Source organism: Hyla sarda, chromosome 3, assembly GCF_029499605.1.
Source record: "Hyla sarda isolate aHylSar1 chromosome 3, aHylSar1.hap1, whole genome shotgun sequence".
Lineage (NCBI taxonomy): Eukaryota > Metazoa > Chordata > Amphibia > Anura > Hylidae > Hyla > Hyla sarda.
The window spans coordinates 264,708,698-264,729,635 of NC_079191.1; the positions used below are offsets into that span (position 1 = coordinate 264,708,698).

Sequence of the window (20,938 nt, forward strand, 5' to 3'; positions counted from 1 at the left end):
TCTGGTGAAGTTTTTTTTGCAGAGGTCAGAGCTGCGCCCCCCAAGAGAGGCCGCTGTAGGCGGCCGCCCACTTTGTCTATAGGCAAAACCTGCCCTGTCGGCGATCTTTTGCTCTAGTCTGCTGGAAGTACAGAAGACGCTGCAGGTGAGGGGACCTCCGTCCGCCATGTTAGCTGGTCTGATCCCGGCCGTCGTGCCGATGGTGATCAGAACAGCCAAAACTGTAGCCGCACTGCCACAGATGCCGTGATCTGTATTGATCATGGCATCTGAGAGGTTAATGGCGGACATCTGCGCAATCGCATGTCGTGCATGACCCGAGCATCGCTCCGATGTATAGGACGTAAATGTACGTCCTGGTGCGTGAAGTACCTACGCACCAGGATGTACTTTAAGCCAGTGGTTGTTAAGGGGATAAAGGGGTACTCTGACCCTTGACAAAGGATAGGGGATAAGATGTCTGATCACGGGGGCCCGGCCTATGGGAACCCGCATTATCTCTGTGCAGCACCTGGTGTTCTGAACATTAGGTTCAGAATGCTTGGTGTGGACGAACGTGGTTGTGACATCACACCATGCCCCCTTGTGATGCCATGCTACGCCCCCTCCATTCATGTTTATGGGAGTGGTGCATGATGTCCACCACGCCCCCTTCTAAAGACATGAATGGAGGGGGAGTGTGGCATGACATCACCATCACGGCTGCCCGCACCAAGCATCCTAAACACAATGTTCAGAACGCCAGGTGCTGCATGGAGATTGTGAGGGGTCTCAGAAGTCAGACCCCCGTAATCAGACATTTTATCCCCTATCCTTTGGATAGGGGATAAGATGTCTACGGGCAGAGAACCCCTTTAACAATACATTTTCATTCATCTGTGCCTGTTCTGTTGTTATGGATACCATCCTAGAGCCTGGTCCTTCTGTCCTTATCTGAAAATACTGAGTCTGGGTTCAGGTTCAAATGAAGGTGAGGAAATCTCAGTTTAGTCAAAAAACCTGCTGAAAAAGAAGGTATTTTGTGGGTAATAAAGAGGGTAAGTTTATCAAAACCTGTGCAGAAGAAAAGTTGACCAGTTGTCCAAAGCAACCAGTCAGATTGTTTATTTCATTTTCAAAAGGCCTCTAAAAAAAAAAGAAGCAATCTTATTGATGTTATGTGCAACTGGTCAACTTTTCCTCTGACCAGGTTTTGCTAAATCTCCCACAAGGTCCCATGCCTTCAGCAATGTCCAAGCACATCCAGCTCCTTCTTCACAATATACACTCACTGCTGTTTATAGCACAATGCCCATGTGCAGGCCAACACATTATTAAAGGGGTACTCCGGTGGTTAAGATTTTTGGCTATATTGCATCTTCTTTTAATGTTCATGTTTTTTGCAACTGACATGTATTATATGTTTGTGTAGCATGTGTCTTTTTTTCTTACCTGTTTGTGGGCCAGGAAGTTCTGTAGTTCTGTATTGGATCTCTTACTGTTGTCCACAACATGAGACATGTTAGGATTAGGCTGTGGACAACATGTCAGGACTTTTTTTCTCTGTTCTTTCAGAACTGCATGAGAGAGAAAAGCCACGCCCCCTCTTCTCCCCCTCCCGGAGGACGCAAGTGTGCATGCAAGAGAGATAGAAGCCAGAGCAGGGGGAGAGAGAGGACATACACAGCTCCTCATCTCCCCTCCCCCTGCTCTGTCTTCTGAGGATGCAGGTCTGCACTGAAAGAAGAAAGAGAAGATAAGTGTTATCTGAAGGGGAGGATAACAAGGTGCACGGGCTGGGGATGTATAGACTGCAGGGGAATGAATCTCGGACTGGGGATGATTTCTATGTGTAAAGTGTGTGGGGGGGGGGACTCCGGAATGACATATGCTTTTATGTGTGTCTATGCTAGTGTTTACAAACCAGTGTGCCTCCAGCTATTGCAAAACTACAACTCCTAGCATGCCCTGACAGCCTTTAGGCATCCTGGGAGTTGTAGTTTTGCAACAGCTGGAGGCACACTGATTGGGAAACACTGGCCTAGCCTATTCAGTATATTACAAACAAAGTGCATTGTTTCCCAACCAGGGTGTCTTCAGCTGTATCAAAACTACAACTCCAAGTATGCCCAGACAGCTTTTGGCTGTCAGGGAATGCTGGTAGTAGTAGTTTTGCAACACCTGGAGGCACCCTGGTTGGGAAACACTGGTGTATGCCCTATAGAGGTCTGGTGAACTACAACCCCCAGGAGACTACTGAGGCAGCATGCTGGTGTTATACCACAGACTGAAGACTCCTGAATGACACATGCTGGGAGTTGTAGTCCCTTTTGTGTGTGTATGACAGTGTATCCCAACCAGGGCTGATTATATTAGTGTGCTGAGTATAAGGGGGCCGACCCGGGAAAATAGTAGGGTGGGTAAAGGGCGGAACAAAAAAAAAGGAGCTGCCCAAACCAGCAAGGCATGTGGCATGCTGGGATTTGTAGTTTTCAGCACAGCAAGAAACAGGAAATAGAAGCAAAGATAGGAAAACAAAGTGGGGGATAGAGAGACAACATAGAACGGAAATAGAGTAGACTGAACAATAAGAATAGAAATGAAACAAAACAAATAGGGTAAGTCACAAACGGAAAAATACATTGACCACCGGAGTATTGCCCCGAGTAGGTAGGCCCCCCTCTCGGTAGTCACGCCTCCTTCCGGATAGTTGGCTCTCTTGTAGTTTTGCCATCCTGTAGAAAGCTGACGGCCTTAGCAGCTAATTTCCTTTGTTAAATAGTCTTTAACTCCCCTGTATATAGTTGTCCGCTGTAGATAGTTGCCCCCTCTAGATAGTTGTGCCCTATAGGTAGCCACTCCTAAATAGTTGTTGGTACACTCCCTGGAAATAGTTGCCCTCGTATGTAAACCCCATGTAGATAGTTGCCCCCGTAGGTAAACCCTATGTATATAGTTGCCCCCTCACCATGATTGTGACATCGGCCAAAAGAGTGATTAATCAATCATGCTCTTCCAACCCCTGCAATGTGACCACAAGGTCTGATGAGCTTAAATGGCATCTAAAGAAAAATGAGCCCTCATACAGCCCAGTATATGGAAACATAAAAATGCTATAGGGCAATTTTAAGCATAGTCATTTTGTGAGAAAAAAAAAGTTTGACTTTTTAGTTTTAAAGCAGTACAGTAAAAAACTATATAAATTGTGTATCGTTGTAATCTAACTGACTCATAGTATAACGAAAACATGTCATTCCTACCAGAAAGTGCACTGCATAACACAAATTTCCACCCACAGGTCGCAGTTTTCTTTTAACTTCCTCCCAGAAAGAGAATTTTTTTTGGGTTTTGCCGAACATTTTATGGTAAAATGAAAGGTGTTATTACACCATAAAGTAGAATTGGTCATGCCTTCACTCCTGCCCTTGGTCAGCTGTGCTGTGCTGGGTCTCTTTATCCAATCACTGCAGGCTGCTTTGTAACCCCTTCTCTCCAATTTCAGACAGGAGTATGATAGACGGGACAGGAGTCAGTGCAGAGGAGTTCTAGTCCCCTCACTTCCTGGACTTTGTCCCAGCCTGTGCTTTAGCTGGGACAAAGATGGTGCTTCAGCTAGACAGGACATTTTTTTAAGTATTTTTATGAATTATTATTATTATATTTACACTTTTTAAGTCCCAATATCAGCAATAAGGAGAGTTGAATTTTTTTTTTTGGGACACAAGCTGAATTTTATATGGGGCTGCCTAAACAACTGTTTATGCAAAAAATATTTTTTTGACGGCACTTAATTAGAAGAGTCGGTGCGCAGTGCTATCAGCAAAAAGAAGAGTTCACTTTTAATTTGGAGCCAGTGTATTTGATGCATGGTGTTATCAAAAAGAATTGCATTTTCTTATGTGCCCCAGGCCTCACTCACCCCTATTTTCCCTCAAACAGGAAGGGCTGACTGCAAAGCATTATGGGACAGCTCACCGGGCCGCCACCTATGTTTCTATGCTCTTTCTTTTTCCTATATGTAAAATGCCTGCCACCAATTTGCAGCTTGCAAAATCCAAACAGTTTGTGAATTTTGGGACAAAGCCATTTAGTACCAAAACAATTTACTCATCTCTACTCACAACATATCATATCAATTTACTGAGACAATCTATTTTCAGGAAAGAAAAATATTTTCTGTAAAAAAACATATTTCCAAAAGTGCAATTATACATGAATTTCAATATCATATCTGGTGCAAATACACAATGTCTGCCATTTATAATGTATAATACATTACTGTGCTCAGTACAATTAGCAGATATCTAACTGTTGTATTTATTGCAGAGGATGGTACTGAAGAAAATGAGGCACATTCTGATGCTTCTGAGGTGTACGTCTTTACCTTAGGGGGCGCCAGCAACATTCCCTGAATCTGTGAATAGTCCAAAAATTTGTATTAAGTTTAAATTGTAGTTGAATTGTATAGCATAATAACATTCATTATATCCTGCAGGACCAACCCATATGTGGCAGAGTTCCCACACTTTTTTTCTACAACTTCACCCCTGGTGCCCACCCAGTCTCCACTGCTCTCCTCTTCCTCCTGGTTCCTGTCATCAACAATGTTTTTCAGTCCAAAACAGGCAATGTACATATATTCGGAAAATGGATCTAACATATTCACAATTAGAATATGTTTGGCCCTTTTATAGGCCTGTTGACTACACATCAGTTTATACAGCATCAGCATATATATCATATATATCAGCATCCCTTTTGACAGGATACCAACATGTTGCCTGATGGGAAGCACAAAATGTGATCTTAAAGAATAAAGGAAATTTTCAATATGGGTTGTGTTAAAAAATAATGACGATCTTTCCTTTCTGTAGTGTGAGGTTGTTCTGACACCTGTGCACTGCACGGAGACTCTTTCCGCACTGCAGCCGTGACACATATTTGTATTGTGACATCATAACTTTTTTATTGTAACAACAGAATGCCTCATTCTAACATCCCAGATTCCAGAGAGTGACATCAAATTTTGTATAAGACATCACAATGCTCCATCATGACAGTTTTGGTTTGTGCCCCATTGTGATTCTTATTGTTACATCGCAATGCTTTATTGTTATGTCACAATTTCCGATTGTAATGTCACCATGCCTCATTGTGACATCACAATTCATAAATGTTACATTATAATGCCTCTCTGTGAGATCACACTTTTGGATTGTGACATCCCAATGCACAAATGTGGCATCACAATTCCCAATTGTTTCATTACAAATTTGGATTGTGACATCACAACGGCCTATTCTGAATGTGACATCAAAGTTTTGGATTGTGACTTCACGATGTCCCATTGTGTAGACCATGGTAGAAAAAATATAAGGGGCACTCATCATTTTCTTGAATGAAAATGTAATTCTTTCATCATATCTTATTTAATATCAGCAGAGAAGAGTTGCTGTTAGTAATGGAAACAACTGCCATTTCGTGCAGCACTTTCTCGAGCCATTCTTGTTAGGATAGGTTCACACACAGAGCATCCGTGGCGTATTTGACTGTGTGCAACCCTACCATTAGTCAGCATTTTTTGCCAGCAGAGAACCTCCATTTCTTCCCTATTTCCCTGCAACTCTCACCTTTTAATTACCATTGAGTATACTCTGCAAGGATGGCTTTCTTCTTAGTTGCTGCACACAATGCCCCATTGTGGCATCACAATTTTGGACTGTGAAATCACAATGCCCATTTGTGACATCACAGTTCCTAATTGTGACATCACAATGATCTTATTCTTGCTTCTGGAATGGTGCTTCAGTTATGAATCAACTGTCTGCCTTTGTTTAAGAATTGCCTAGGCCTGTTCATAGCCTGTTCCCTCAGTTTCTAATAATATGCACAGCAACCTGATCGGAGAACTTTTACTGGGAACATTTCTAGAGTTAACAGATGCTCGCAGCTGTCTAGCTCCGTCAAATAGATTCCCATGAAAATAAAAACATTGTTCCTTCCCGACTAGATAGGTGGAGGCAATGAGCCCAGTTACTGGCTGTATGGCATGGGAATGGAAGGCTTCAGCCAAGATCCTTTGTTCTGTTGGGTCTTGGCTGGAATTCTGTAATTGGAATTGCAGTATCTACAACCCCTGTTCATATGGTGATACACATCTGTTCATACCAAACATTATTTGTATTACTTTTAGTGATAGCAGTACATTATCCATTCCCATCCAACTGTCTGTTTTGTGTGTGACACAGAAAATGCATTTACTTACATTCCATTCCCCACTTTCATGTTTAGAACATCTGACATTTATTGGTATTTGTTTTACTCGTTCATTAAACGAATTTCCTTTCTTCTTGGACCATTGATATGCATTCATGGCCTCTGTAAATGTAAGGTTGTTGTATCGTTTTGGGCTTTTGATGATAAAGGGCCATGATCTGCAATGCAAAACACTTGATAATTAGTCATTATTACACAATAAACCCAGTAGATAAGTACATCCATATCCCAAAAATCTACACCTCAATAAATAAATGCCCAAAAGGGATCCTGTCAAATGAAAAGCCCTCACCCAAAGGCCTACACTGTCTTAAGGTGCTCAAATAAAGAATACCAGTCAGACAATCTAAGTTTTAGATCTATGTATTAGATCATTAATCTATGCACAGCATGGCTTTAATCTACCAAAAAACACATGGCCTTTTCATTTTTAAGCCCCACCCCCTCCCTTTTTGATAGACCCACAGGGCTTTGCTTCCGTCACTGTAATCCTGTGCATGCGTTGTTGTTGCGGATCACCACGATCAATCACTAAAGGCAAAATACAGCTTCACAGCAGAGAGGGGTTGTGGCGTGGGGGAACAGCAGACCTGGGGCCCACTCCTTTTGACACTTCAGGGCTGCAATTGTTTTTCTTTTTTTTTGTGGGCTAAAGCTACCCTATCCAGAAATAAAAGTATGATCGCTATAAGACAGTGGCCCTCATTTACTATTCTAAACCCGACCTCTTTTGTCGGGTTTTTTTGTCGCATCTTTGTCTGCGCCATGTCGCAGACATCGTGCGCCAGTCTGCGACACGATGCAACATTTTTTCCCGACGGACCCGATGTGGATTCTCCCAAACCCGAAAAAGGGGCGTTACCCGACATTTCTGAGCTTTCCCACGTATTTATTAAGGTTTCCAACCCGAATTTGTTGTATCGTTGTGGATTTTTTCCCGACAGCTCAGAGGAGTTGGAAACCAAAACCAACAAAACCCACGTGCGACAAACAGAATGCGACATAATAATAAATACCAGGGGAAAAAAGCAGTCGGGTAAGAAAGCAAGATAGACTTACAACCCGATTTTCTTAGTAAATGAGGGCCAGTGTCAATCATTTGGTGTGGGTTTTCCAGGTAACACATTGGCCCTCATTTACTAAGAAAATCGGGTTGTAAGTCTATCTTGCTTTCTTAGAGCTGGATTACAGTTTATGGGTTTTCAAATTGTTTTAAATCTGGACACAGGAAGGGCCATCACAAAGCAATCCTTTGTGTAGCCTTATATACATGTAAAGTATTATCTTGCTGAATGGTCCAACCATGCCCAAGTTTTAACCTTTTGACTAGGCAGACAGATTTTTGGCTAATTTCTCTTGGTATTTACAGGATTCATATAACCATTGATTTTTACAAGAGCCCTACTCATAAAGCTTGGAGCAGACCCCCGATAACTAAGAATTGTCAAGATAGTTGCATAACTTTAAGACAAGCTCAAGCTTTTTACTGAATAGTCCTTTGAGTAAGGCTAGGTTTCCACTTTTTTTTTTTTTGGCAAAAATGTCAATAGTTAACTGTAAAATGCCATATCCACTTGGCGTTTTTCAGTTTGGTGTTTTTTTTAATCCTTTTGGTGTTTTTGGGCTCCTTGGCAGTTTTTAAAAACGACCTCTTGTTGAGGCGTTTTTTCGGGAAAATCTTGGCGTTTTTCTCCCATAGAAGCCAAAAAAACCATCATGTGGGTTTTAACTTTGGCATTTTTATTCTTTTTTGGACTTTAGCGATCCAAAAAAAAGTGATGGAGATACCTTTTTTATAAAAATTTCTTAGGGTACCATTTAAAAAAAAATAGTAAAAAAGATACAGTAGTGATGGAAAAAATTGTATTTAACGAAATGTATCTTTTTTAAAACAAAATTTTATTTAATTTTTAAACGGATCAATTTATGTGGGCGGGTGGGGCACTAAAAATGTAGCTGACAATAATAAAAATGTAGTGTGTGTGTGTGTTTTTCACTTTTTTTTTTAGGTAGTACTACTACTCCCAGCATGGAACACACACTGTTCTATGATGGGAGTAGTAGTACCTGTACTAGTTTAAAGATCGCGATCCTTCTGTATAATTTATAGATGCGGCCGGCCGCTCTTCTATGGTCTCTGCACTGCCGTATACAGTACAGACGAAAAGTTTGGACACAACTTCTCATTCAAAGAGTTTTCTTCATTTTCATGACTATGAAAATTGTAGATTCACACTGAAGGCATCAAAACTATGAAGTAACATGTGGAATTATAGACATAAAAAAGTGTGAAACAACTGAAAATATGTAATATTCTAGGTGGAAAGTGTCCCCAAGTGCAGTCACAAAAAACCATCAAGAGCTACAAAGAAACTGTGTCACATGCAGAAAGGAAGACCAAGAGTCACCTCTGCTGCGGAGGATAAACTCAGCAGCTCAGATTAGAGACCAGGTCAATGCCACACAGAGTTCTAGCAGCAGACACATCTCTAGAACAAAAGTTAAGAGGAGACTGTGTGAATCAGGCCTTCATGGTAGAATATCTGCTAGGAAACCACTGCTAAGGACAGGCAACAAGCAGAAGAGACTTGTTTGGGCTAAAGAACACAAGGAATGGACATTAGACCAGTGGAAATCTGTGCTTTGGTCTGATGAGTCCAAATTTGAGATCTTTGGTTCCAACCACCGTGTCTTTGTGCGACCCAGAAAAGGTGAACGGATGGACTCTACATGCCTGGTTCCCACTGTGAAGCATGGAGGAGGAGGTGTGATGGTTTGGGGATGCTTTGCTGGTGACACTGTTGGGAATTTATTCAAAATTGAAGGCATACTGAACCAGCATGGCTACTACAGTATCTTGCAGCGGCATGCTATTCCATCCAGTTTGCATTTAGTTGGACCATCATTAATTTTTCAACTTGACAATGACCCCAAACACACTTCCAGGCTGTGTAAGGGCTATTTGACCAAGAAGGAGAGTGATGGGGTGCTTCCCCAGATTACCTGGCCTCCACAGTCACCAGACCTGAACCCAATGAAGGCAAAAGGGCCAACAAGTGCTAAGCATTAGTGATGAGCGTCATAGGCCATATTCAAATTTGCAATATTTCGCGGATATATGGACAAATATTCGTCATGGACAAAATATATGCGCATATTCGCGAATATTGAACCCTCCCTTCTTTAATGGTATGGGGAACTATGACTAGTGCATTAACTCTGTGATTTTTTTGCCCATTGAACCCAATAGGCCCATTGTGGTTTATGGGGATCTCATGGCATGTAAAACAGTAAGATAAGCAGGACTGTCTCGGCAGCACAGTGGAATGGGAGACCACCACAGGTTTGAGTCCCGGGGTGGGACAGAGTGTTACAGTGCTGTGGTTTAACTTTACTTTACTGGAAAAGCAGCTGAGTTGTCCATAGCAACCAATCAGATTGTGTCTTTCAAAATGAAGGAAGCAATCTGATTGGTTGCTATGGGCAACTCAGAAACTTTTCCTCTGGACTGGTTTTGATAATTCTCCCTCTATGGGGGAGATTCATCAAAACCAGTGTAGAGAAAGAGTTGTGCAGTTGCCCATAGCAACCAATCAGATTGCTTCTTTCATTTTTGAAAAGGCCTCTGAAAAATGAAGGACGCAATCTGGTTGCTATGGGCAACTTAGAAACTTTTCCAGGAAAAGTTTCTGAGTTGCCCATAGCAACCTATCAGATCGCTTCTTTCATTTTGCATAGGCCTTGTGAAAAACTAAAGAAGCAATCTGATTGGTTGCTATGGGCAACTCAGCAGCTTTTCCAGGAAAGTAAAGTTAAACCACAACACTGTAACACTCTGTCCCACCCCAGAACTTGAACCAGTGGTGGTCTCCCATTCCACTGGGCTGCCAAGATGGTCCTGCTTATCTTACTGTTTTACATGCCATGAGATCCCCATAGTAATTACGAATATATAGTGCTATATTCGCAATATTCACAATTTGAATTTTAATCGCGAATAACGCATATTCGTGATTAAAATTCAAATTGCAAATATTCGCGAGCAACACTACTAAGCATCTCTGGGTACTCCTTCAATACTGTTGGAAGACCATTTCAGGTGACTACCTCTTGAAGCTCATCAAGAGAATGCCAAGAGTGTGCAAAGCAGTAATTAAAGCAAAAGGCAACTTTAAAGAACCTAGAATATGACATATTTTCAGTTGTTTCACACTTTTTTGTTATGTTTATAATTCCACGTGTTCATTCTTAGTTTTGATGCCTTCAATGTGAATCTAAAATTTTCGTAGTCATGAAAATAAAGAAAACTCTTTGAATGAGAAGGTGTGACCAAACTTTTGGTCTGTACCGTATATACACCTATACATATTTCACACAGAGAGCTGTGATTGGCCAGATGGCTCCAGCCAATCACAACTCTCTGGGGGAAATATGAATAGGTGCATGTATATGTCAGTGCAGGGGACCATAGAAGAGCGGCCGGCCGCATCTATACATTATACAGAAGGATCACAGCGGGTGTCAGGAGTGACACTCGCTGCGATCTGTCTATTAATGCAGGTACTACAGCTCCCAGCATGGAGCAAAGTGTGCTCCATGTTGTGAGCAGTAGTACCTGCAGTAAGGGACAGATCACAGCAGCTGTCACTCCTCCTGACACCTGATGTGATTGTTCTAATGTGAATTTCAGGACTCAGCTGTGCTCACGACTACAGAGCTGGGAGAACAGCTGATGCTGAGCAGTAGATATACATCCTATATCTACTGCCCAGCAAGAACTTACAGTGAACCTGCAATGTGTATACAGTATACATATTGCTGGCTCACTTCACCCCTTGCTGAGCTGTCTGCAAGCCCAGAAAGGAAAGAGTTAACTTACACTGCTGGACAGTGTAGGTTAACCCTTTGGGCGGTATACACTACATCCAGCTATCTATAGATAGCTGTATATAGTGTATACAGAAAACGAAATCCGCTTACTTCCCTCCAGTATCGGCTGGGTCCGGGTAGTTCTGCCCCCCCCCTAGTGATGATGTCATTAGGGGAGCGGAGCTACAGACGGGAGCCAGGCTGGTAAGTGTGAAGCTCTGTCCACATTGTACATTTTGTATAATGTGAACAGACCCTTCTGGCAGTGTCTACCCAGATAGGGAGACTCCAGCTGTTGCTAAACTACAACTTCCAGCATGTCCAGACAGCCAAAGGCTGTCTGGGCATGCTGGTAGTTGTCGTTTTGCAGCAATTGGAGGCTCTCTGTTTGGGAAGACATTGTATTATGGGTGCTCTCCCCAGCGGGCAGCGCCCAAAATGTCCTAACCAATATATTTTTTTTTTCTCGTTTCAGATCTGTGTATGCAGAGAATTACGGTGGATTCGGAGGACTACTGTGGATAAACTGGATTTCTTTTCCTTTTAATAAAATGGTTAACGAGGGCTGTGGAGGAGTGTTTTAAAAAAAATTCCAATGTGTCGCCTTTTTTAAATAGAATTTTCAGTCTTAGAAGTGGAAGCTATCTAATAGATGGAATTCCCTACTAAGCCGGGGCTTAACTTTAGCCCCAAAAACAGCTAGCTCTAACCTCAAATTATTACCCCGGTACCCACCGCCACAGGGGTGCTGGGATGAGCCAGTACCAACAAGCCCAGAGCATCAAAAATGGTGCTACTGGGCCTAGGTGGTAACAGGCTGGTGTTATTTAGCCTGTGAAGGGCCAGTAACAATGGTCCCCGCCCACCCTGGTAACGTCAGGCTGTTGCTGCTTGGTTGGTATCTGTCTGAGAATAAAAAGACAGGGAACCCTATGCGTTTTTTTTTATAAATAAATAAACAAAGAAAAAAAATGCATAGGGTTTCCCGTATTTTTATTCTCAGCCAGATACCAACCAAGCAGCAACAGCCTGAAGTTACCAGGGTAGGCGGAAACCATTGGTACTTCTCCCCAGCCTAAATAACGCCAACCTGTTACCGCCTAGGCCCAGGAGTGCCATTTTTTATGCTCTGGGCCTGTTGGTACTAGCTCTTGTCGGCACCCCTGTGGTGATGGGTACTGGGGTAATAATTGGGGATTAGCACTAGCTGTTTTTGGGGCTAATGCTAAGCCCTGGCTTAGTAGTGGATTCTGTCTATTAGACAGCTTCCACTACTAAGACTGTAAATTCTATATAAAAAAATAAATAAAAAAAGACTACACATTGGAAAAATTATTTTATTTTTAAAAACACTACCCCATAGCGCTCGTTAACCATTTTATTAAAAGGAAAAAAATCCAGTTCATCCGCAGTAGTCCTCCGAATCTGCCGTAATCATCTGCATACACGGATCTGAAACAAGAAGAAAAAAGAAATTAGTTAGGATATTTTTGGCACTCTCTGCTGGGAAGAGTGCCCATAATGCAATGTCTTCCCAAACAGAGAGCCTACAATTGTTGCTAAACTACAATTCCCAGCATGCCCAGACAGCCTTTGGCTGTCTGGGCATGCTGGGAGTTGTAGTTTAGCAACAGCTGGAGTCTCCCTGTCTGGGAGGACACTGCCAGAAGGGTCTGTTCCCATTATCCAAAATGGACAATGTGAACAGAGGCTCACACTTACCAGCCTGGCTCCTGTCTGTAGCCCCACCCCTAATTATGTCATCACTAGGGGCAGGGCTACATGGACCCGGATGGGACAGGAGCAAGGGAGGTAAGTGGACGTCTTCTGTATACACTATATACAGCTATCTATAGATAGTTGTATATACTGTATACTGCCCAAAAGGGCTATAGGAGCAGGGAGTCCTGTCAGGATTCCCGACTCCTGTATAGTATAAACTGGTACACTATGCCCCCCTGTATACTATAAGGCCTGGGGAGGTGAGTAGTGATGCTTTACATCCCTCCTCATCTCCTTGCACTCTGTGGACCGGGCACTCAGCATCCGACCCACAGAGTGGTACCTGAAGACAGTGAGAAAACTGCCACAGGGTACAAAACTGGCTATTTCCACACACCAGGAAAAACGCCAGAAAAACTGACAAAGCGCAGTTTTTGGCCATGTGCGGTTTCCCGACCGCAGGCAAAAACGTTGTCGACCGCGTTTTTGCCTACGGTCGGGAAACCGCATACGGCCGAAACGCAGCCGACCGGAGGCTGCGGTTCACTCCGGTCGGCTCATAGACATGCATTAAATACGGTTCCCGAATACGGCTGAGTGCGGGCGCCGCGATTAAGCCTCGCCCTCCCCCCCCCTCCCAGCCGTATACGGGAACCGTAACTACAAACCGTAGTGTGAACCCAGCCTTATACTGTCTCTTATGTTTCGTTGCCTGAAGACGTTGCTTACGGCAACAAAATATGTAGAGGGGGGGCATAGTTTGTGTTTTAACCAGCAGCATTTGGTGGGGGTTTGCTCTATATCCCGTGTATACTGCAGGCCACTGGTGAACTGATCTATACACATCTAGGGTATATACCCAATGATCACAAGTGTAAGTTTATCACCACACATGCTAGTGTTTTTAAAGTCACTTACAATTATTTTGGTTATAAGATATTAACAGGCTAAATAAAAGCTAAGTTTTAGGAGTGGGAGTATTAACATAGAGTTTTGACCCGGGGCCTTGTGCCCATGGTCTTTTGTTGGTATAGTAGTTTGGGCCCTTAACCCACTCTAGGGGTTTCTGAATTTTGGCTTTTATAAAGCGCACACATGCTAGACCTTATATTGCTCCTGGCCTGGACCCCTGACACTGCCATGTGCTGTCACATTTTCTTGATCTCTCTCTGGTACATACACATTTCTCCCCTCACTCTGCACTACTGAGATAGCCTGAGCCCCTTGCCCATGGCACTAAAAGATCCCAATTTCAATTGGAAAAATTCCAGACATTGTGTCACATGCAGCGTGTAAGCAACACATAACTTGTCAGACAGGACAGCTTATCCCATAAAAAACACACACAGCTGAATGATACATATGGCACAACGTTAAAAGCACTATAAACACATGCACATAATTTTACCTCAAGGATCAAATTTCCTTTACTTTTAACACTGGGAACATTAGCATCTACTGAACACCATTTGACAGAGGGTATCGGGTTTTTTCTTGAAAGGAGTTCTTTTTTGCCAGATATAACAATGGCTTGCTTTTTTCCATATTTTTTTTCCTTTGAGCTATATCACACATTTCTATTATTAACTATTATTATATGTTTTATCTTTAGGTGTTACACTTTGTGGCTTGTTGGTTGTCAAATGCTTATTTCATGGAACTCTTCCAAATAAACTTCTGTAGGTGATTTTTTGAAATCTTAAAGTCTGCTGTTGTGAAAGGATCTATACGTTCATTCCCCTTAGTGAATGAATGTATACTACAGTGTTATCTGTAGTACACCATGCTAAGTTACATGTTCCCTGAGCAGCATAATCAGTAAGATATGCTCTAGCTTATAGGTTATTCAGGAGCTAATTTCTTCCAAAAACAGAACAACCATTCTTAGGTTGTGTGGTATTACGACTTTGCTTCATTGACCTCCATGGAACTGAGCTGCAGTACCACTCTCAACCTGAAGACAAGTTTGGTGCTGTTTTTTTTAATTTTTTTTTAAACCCTGGATAACCCCTTTAGGCATGGTTAGGACTCTTTTCGCTATTTATTATACATTTGAATTGTTTTCATGTATTTATGTTTTTACTTACGTGACTGGTTCGTAAATTTCCTTCACTCCAATGAACTGAAGTTGCTCCTTTACTTCCGGGATGCTTTCACATCGGGCAAGATTAATTTTTGGATAATAAATTAAATAGGAAAGACACATTTCATCTCTTGTACTCAAGCCACCCTAAAATTTAATTTGCAAGCACAATAATGTAAATAAATATTTAAAAAATGTATAGTTATAAGAAAGAATGTATATACATTTAAGGAGGTATACATTTTGTAATGCTGCTATTTTATACCAGATACCAAATCTGTCCTTTAAAAGACAACATAATGCAAAGCCGATCTGTCTTTCTAGAAAGTTGGAACCAGCTTAAAAAAAAATAAAAGGAGAAGCACCAAATTATTACTTGAGATTTTTTTTTTCTCAAAATGAAGAGATAACATAGAAGGAAATGTATCATTCTTTTCAAATGTATGGCTTTTATATGACAAATTTTTTTAACTTACTTTTACTTACATGCGACCAATTTATCAAATAGTAGCACGACCTTGATAAATAAATCATGCGTAAGCAAAACCCGGGAAACCCGCTTAAAAAAGCATTTTTTAAAGCAGAAAAGTTTTCCCTTATGTTATTAGCCGAAGTTCTACCCTTTATTACCTGTAGCATTACTAGAGAGTGACGGGGAGAGGGGGCGTACCGCATCGGGTGACACCATGCTTGGCACTAAATAGCTGCATTCCAACTATCCTACAACAACCCACCCACCCTCCTCAGAAATTAAAAAATATTAAAACATACTATGCCGCACCATGAATATCCGTACTCTGGAGGCTTTTTTGTTTAATTTTGAGCTCCCTTTTTGTTATGTTGGTGGGCGGAGTCTTGCATCGCTGCACTGAGGCTGGAGTTTATGTCAGGAAGGAAGACAGAGCAGCACCAACATGCACATAAACAATAGTGAAGCAACAAAAAAAAAAACGGCTTGTTACGTTACCCACCCCAAAATGTGCATGAAGCTGTATTACTACGGATGTTTCTGTTTTTTTAAAGAAAATGTTTGTGTCATAAATGGATTATTTACATAGTCTGCAAAAATTCTTACACAATTATTTTGTGCCTTATTCTATTTTAACACAACATTCATTTTAAAATGTAGTGGGTACGCCAGCATGTACGTGTCCTAAAATGAACAAGGTGTGCAGTGTGTATTTTCAACCTTAAAATTTATAGAGTTATTAGTTATATAATAATTTATTTCTATAATTAACATTGATGTAGTATCTTTGTTTCATGATGCAGAACAAGAACAGTTGTTAAAGTGGGTGTTAATGTCCTTTTCTGCTGACGCATGCACTTTCTGTAAGCCAGGTTGGACCTGGAATACATATGCGATTATAAAATGGAGATGCAACTTTTTTTCTTCAGAAATAGAAACTATCACATTTGATAAATACATGACCACTGCAAAGTAAAAAAAAATATATACTATCTGAGCAGATTTCAGAAATGTGCTTTGGAATAAGCAAAAATCAAAAAGTCGCAGCATGTATAGAAAAGTCACATGTGCGCAAGTACATACAACTTTTTTAAGCAAAAAAAAATCTACTATGGAGCTTGATAAATCTCCTTCATAGTTATTTCCTCCACTCGATCTTGTAAAATACCATATTTATCAAGGTATACCACGCACCGGCCTGTAACACGCACCCTAATTTTTCCAAGGAAATTTGGGTAAGAAAGGTTTTTTACCCAAATATCCTTGTTAAAATGAGGGTGCGCGTGTGTTTGTGTATACCCCGATAAACAGTTTCTGGCCCCACAGAAGCTGCTGCAGTTCAATGATTTAAAGGGGGCGCTTTAAATCAATGAACTGCAGTGGCTTCTGTGGGGCCAGATTCCCGCCGCCGCTGCCCGATTCCCTCCCCCATCCCCGGTTTTATAGTTCATTGTGTAATTGTGCAGTGCACAGTGACAGCTCAGGAAGCCGCCGGTAACAGCGCAGGATGCCACTGGTAACAGTACAGGACGCCGCCGGTAACAGCACAGTACGCCACCAAGCATGAAGGAGCGCCGTCCCCAGGACACGTAACTATGAAACCAGGGATGGGGAGGGAATCGGGCAGCAGCAGCGGGACTCTGGCCCCACAGAAGCTTTAAATCATTTAACTGCAGAGGCTTCTGCTGGGCCAGAAACAGTTTATTGGCGTATAACATGCAGATAGACTAAAAATTTTAGCCCAAAAAATGCATGTTATATGCCGATAAATATGGTAAATGCTATTAAATAAATAAAAAATTATTTGTTAGAGGTTTGTTTCGTGAAGCCAGAATGCTTAGCTATTAAACATTTTTGTGTGTCATATCTGTGATTTATGTATTTGCTATGAAGTATAAGAGCTTGGTGAACATCCTCTAGGACTGGAGGTTCCATAATTCTTGCTAGAGGCTTTATGAATGATGTTTTGACAATGGATTGTACTGTAGCTGTAGTTGATTATATTTAGGACTGTAATACCAAGGAAGCGGTTAGTTTTTTCATGCTTGAATGACAGAATTTAATTTGCTTGCGGTTAAAATTATGATAGTGAATATTAAAGTATGACAATCTCAAATCCATGTAGATTAGTCTAGGGTTAAAACTATGTCCAGGGGTTCTGGGACATTTCAAACATGGGATCATTGGACACATATTAAGAATAACTTAATATAATCTAAAAACCTTTTTATGTATAATCTGTTATGCAAATAAAGAGCTGAATTGTCACTATAGTAGGCACACTGATCTTAAAGAGAACCTGACAGCTAGTTCACCCGCACTTAACCTGTGGGTGAACAGCTGTAAAATAAGGGGTTACTCACTGAAATCCATTTCTTAGGTGCAGAGTTATGCTTGTAAATCATTTTATTCTTACTGCGCCCCAGCATACATTGGAGGCAGGGAGCCGGCTGGCCAAGCTCCCCTGCCTCATCTATATTAACTCCACGGCCCGCCTCTGGCTTGATTATTCAAATTCTGCCCTTTCACATCATTAGGACATGACAGCCTGTGGGAGGAAGTGAGCGTGTCTGAAGCATCGCTACAGTGAATGTAGATGAGGCAGGGGAGCTCAGCCAGCCAGCTCCCCGCCTCCAATGCACGTTGGGGCGCATTAAGGATAAAATGATTAACAAGCATGACTCTGCACCTAAGAATTTCATTTCAGTGAGTAACCCCTTATTTTACAGCCGTTCATCCACACTATATCCCAGTATACTGATAGCCTGGATTGGATTACAGTACATCTGGGGCAGAAAAAACAATAACAGTCACACTAGACCAATTGTGTTCTAGTGGTACAGGCAGTGTCCCACATTGTATGTACTCTAACATAATGGGAGTCCAGCATTAACTATGGTCCATATTGTGCATACATTTCATGCCTGTAATTGCCTTGTCCTTTTTAAAATGGTGGATAATTAAGCTACTATACCTTTATAATTATCATTATTATTATATACATCCCCATTCTTATACAGATTCCTATGATCTTACCTGAGTTTTTATATACCAGCCACATATGAATCTATAGTCTGGACCTAACTCAGTGACTTCTATGGTATAGTAACAAAGCAACAAATGTGGACCCACTTTGCTATTTAACAGTTTTGGGTCATCTTCAAGAATTGGAGTCTACGTACCCTTTAGGTTTTCACCCTATATGCACTTCAGTTTACAGAAGCTATATAAGCAGTATGAGTAGCAACTAATCCAGTGGGCCAGAAGATCCCATGGCAAGGCACCAAGTGACCAAGTAGGGGTCCAGGTGATTGTCGTAGGCAGGAGGCAAGATAACCCACCATTAAGTCCATGTAGAAAGGGGTTAAAGAGAGTGGAGGATAATAAAATACATTGCATTTTCTTACCCATGTCATAGTAGATCTGCCTTTTGTGTTGTACTGACATTCAGTAATTAAATGGTCACCCTGGAAAAAACATAGAAAACATATTTATTAAAAAAGTACTATCCCTTATCATTGAATTTTTGTGTTTGCTGCTGAAATTTATATACTGTATTTTATAAATGTTTTTCAAATCTAGTGTTATTATTTCATACACTTTCTTAGTAATATACACTTCTGATAATAAAATAAACGTTTGTGGAGAATAACACTAGAATTAGAAGACAATTAAAATTGTTAAAACAGAATATTAGACTTATAGCCAGTCTCCATCTTATTATCAGAGTGTTTCTCATTGACTTTCTCAATTACTATTTTCAGGCACATTTTCTTTTTTTTTTTTTAAATGTGTCTGTAAAATTGCAGAAAATTTGCATCCCTATTTGCTAAATAAATGTGCTCTATGTAAGTCTTAGGAAAATGGTTGTCTGCGCACACAGTATATAAACAAACTGACTTTTCCAAAGCTGTAAAAATTTATGATAAACAGATTTAAAAAGTTTGTCCATTTGTTTAGCAACATAGGGCCTTATAAGGGTACTCCGTGAGAATAAAAATGTTTTCAGATTAACTGCCCTGGACAGTTCCTGACACAGACAGAGGTGGCAGCAGAAAGCATAGTGATCAGACTGAAAATAACTACACAACTTCCTTCTGTGGAGCTTACAGCAGCTGATAAGTAGGGAAAGGGTTAAGACACAATTTACAAACCTATATTACTTCCTGGCACCAGTTGAAATGAGATTACGGCATTAAAGTGCTTGTTTATAATTTCCCAATATGTGTTTGTAACCATCATTTGACTTCTGTTCCCTACATTCTGCAACCATTCTTGCACAGAACCTAGTAAACACCTAAAAAAGTATAACATGCTGCCCTTGGAATAATAAATACTGTACCTTCAAACCTTTATGGTTAATAGGACAAGTTGCACATATGTATTGGACTTTTTTTGTTCAAATACATCACAAAGAATACACTGGGCTCATGCTTACGTTTTCATGAGAAGAGGGATACCCACGCCTCTTCCTACCAGTATTATAATGTCTGTAATGTCTTACTGTTACCACTATAAACAGACTTACAGAATACAGTCGCTATCATCATGCATGCAACAAACAAGCCCGAATACAAGAATTTCTATATACTCCTTTAGATATTTATGTAAATATGAATTAATAAGGGCCATCCCTAGACAAGGTGAACTAGGGGCAGTTATAGGGTACCAGGTCTCCAGCAGGCCCTTCACTTGCTGTATACAAATTTAGATATGTTATTATAGTGGAATAAAAAAAAAGTATTGTTTTAGACAATCAAAATGTTTGTAGTAGGGTGCTTCCGAAGTAAAAAAAAAAAAAAAAAGCTGATCTCGGGTGTTCCTTGTTTCATCCCAACTGGAAATGCACGCTGCCAATAAATGGTAAAGCAGTGACTATAGTTCCATTTTTTATTTTGAATGTCCCACAAGTTCACTCTAAAACAATTTCTGTGCCCGAAATACACATTTAAATGTCAACTAATGTGTACAATGTGGTCACATCATCTGGACCTGTGGTTCAACTGAACCAAACTTAGATCACCAAAGAACCATAGAAAAATCACAGGAGCTATTGGTTTTGTGGCTTTTAACCCCTTAAAGACCAAGCTTTTTTCCTTTTTTTTGCACTTTTGTTTTTTTCTCCTCACCTTTTAAAAATCATAACCCTTTCAATTTTGCACCTAAAAATCATATGATGGCTTTTTTTTTGCGCCACCAATTCTACTTTGTAATGACATCAGTAATTTTACCCAAAAATCTACGGCAAAATGGAAAAAAAACATTGTACAACAAAATTGAAGAAAAAAACGCCATTTTGTAAATTTTGAGGGCTTCTGTTTCTACGCAGTAAATTTTTTGGTAAAAATGACACTTAATCTTTATTCTGTAGGTTCATACAATTAAAATGATACCCAACTTATATAGGTTTGATTTTTTAAAATTGTTTGGCTCATATTTTGTGCCGTGATCTGAAGTTTTTATTGGTACCATTTTTGTTTTGATCAAACTTTTTGATTGCTTTTTTTTTATTTTTTTATATTATGAAAAGTGACCAAATA

At 40.7% G+C, this 20,938-nt stretch overlaps 1 protein-coding gene across 1 annotated transcript in view; it reads right to left on the minus strand.

Annotated features, from left to right (window-relative positions):
- Positions 1 to 4,220: 4,220 nt before the first annotated feature.
- Positions 4,221 to 20,938, minus strand: part of MOXD1 (monooxygenase DBH like 1) — a 101,380-nt gene continuing 84,662 nt past the window's right edge. The window contains exons 9-12 of the mRNA XM_056563316.1: positions 18,806 to 18,865; positions 14,934 to 15,076; positions 6,245 to 6,413; positions 4,221 to 4,393 (exon numbers count right to left, since the gene is read on the minus strand). Of these exons, the coding sequence (XP_056419291.1) occupies positions 4,238 to 4,393; positions 6,245 to 6,413; positions 14,934 to 15,076; positions 18,806 to 18,865 (528 nt within the window). The 3' untranslated portion in view covers positions 4,221 to 4,237. The remainder of the gene's footprint in view (positions 4,394 to 6,244; positions 6,414 to 14,933; positions 15,077 to 18,805; positions 18,866 to 20,938) is intronic.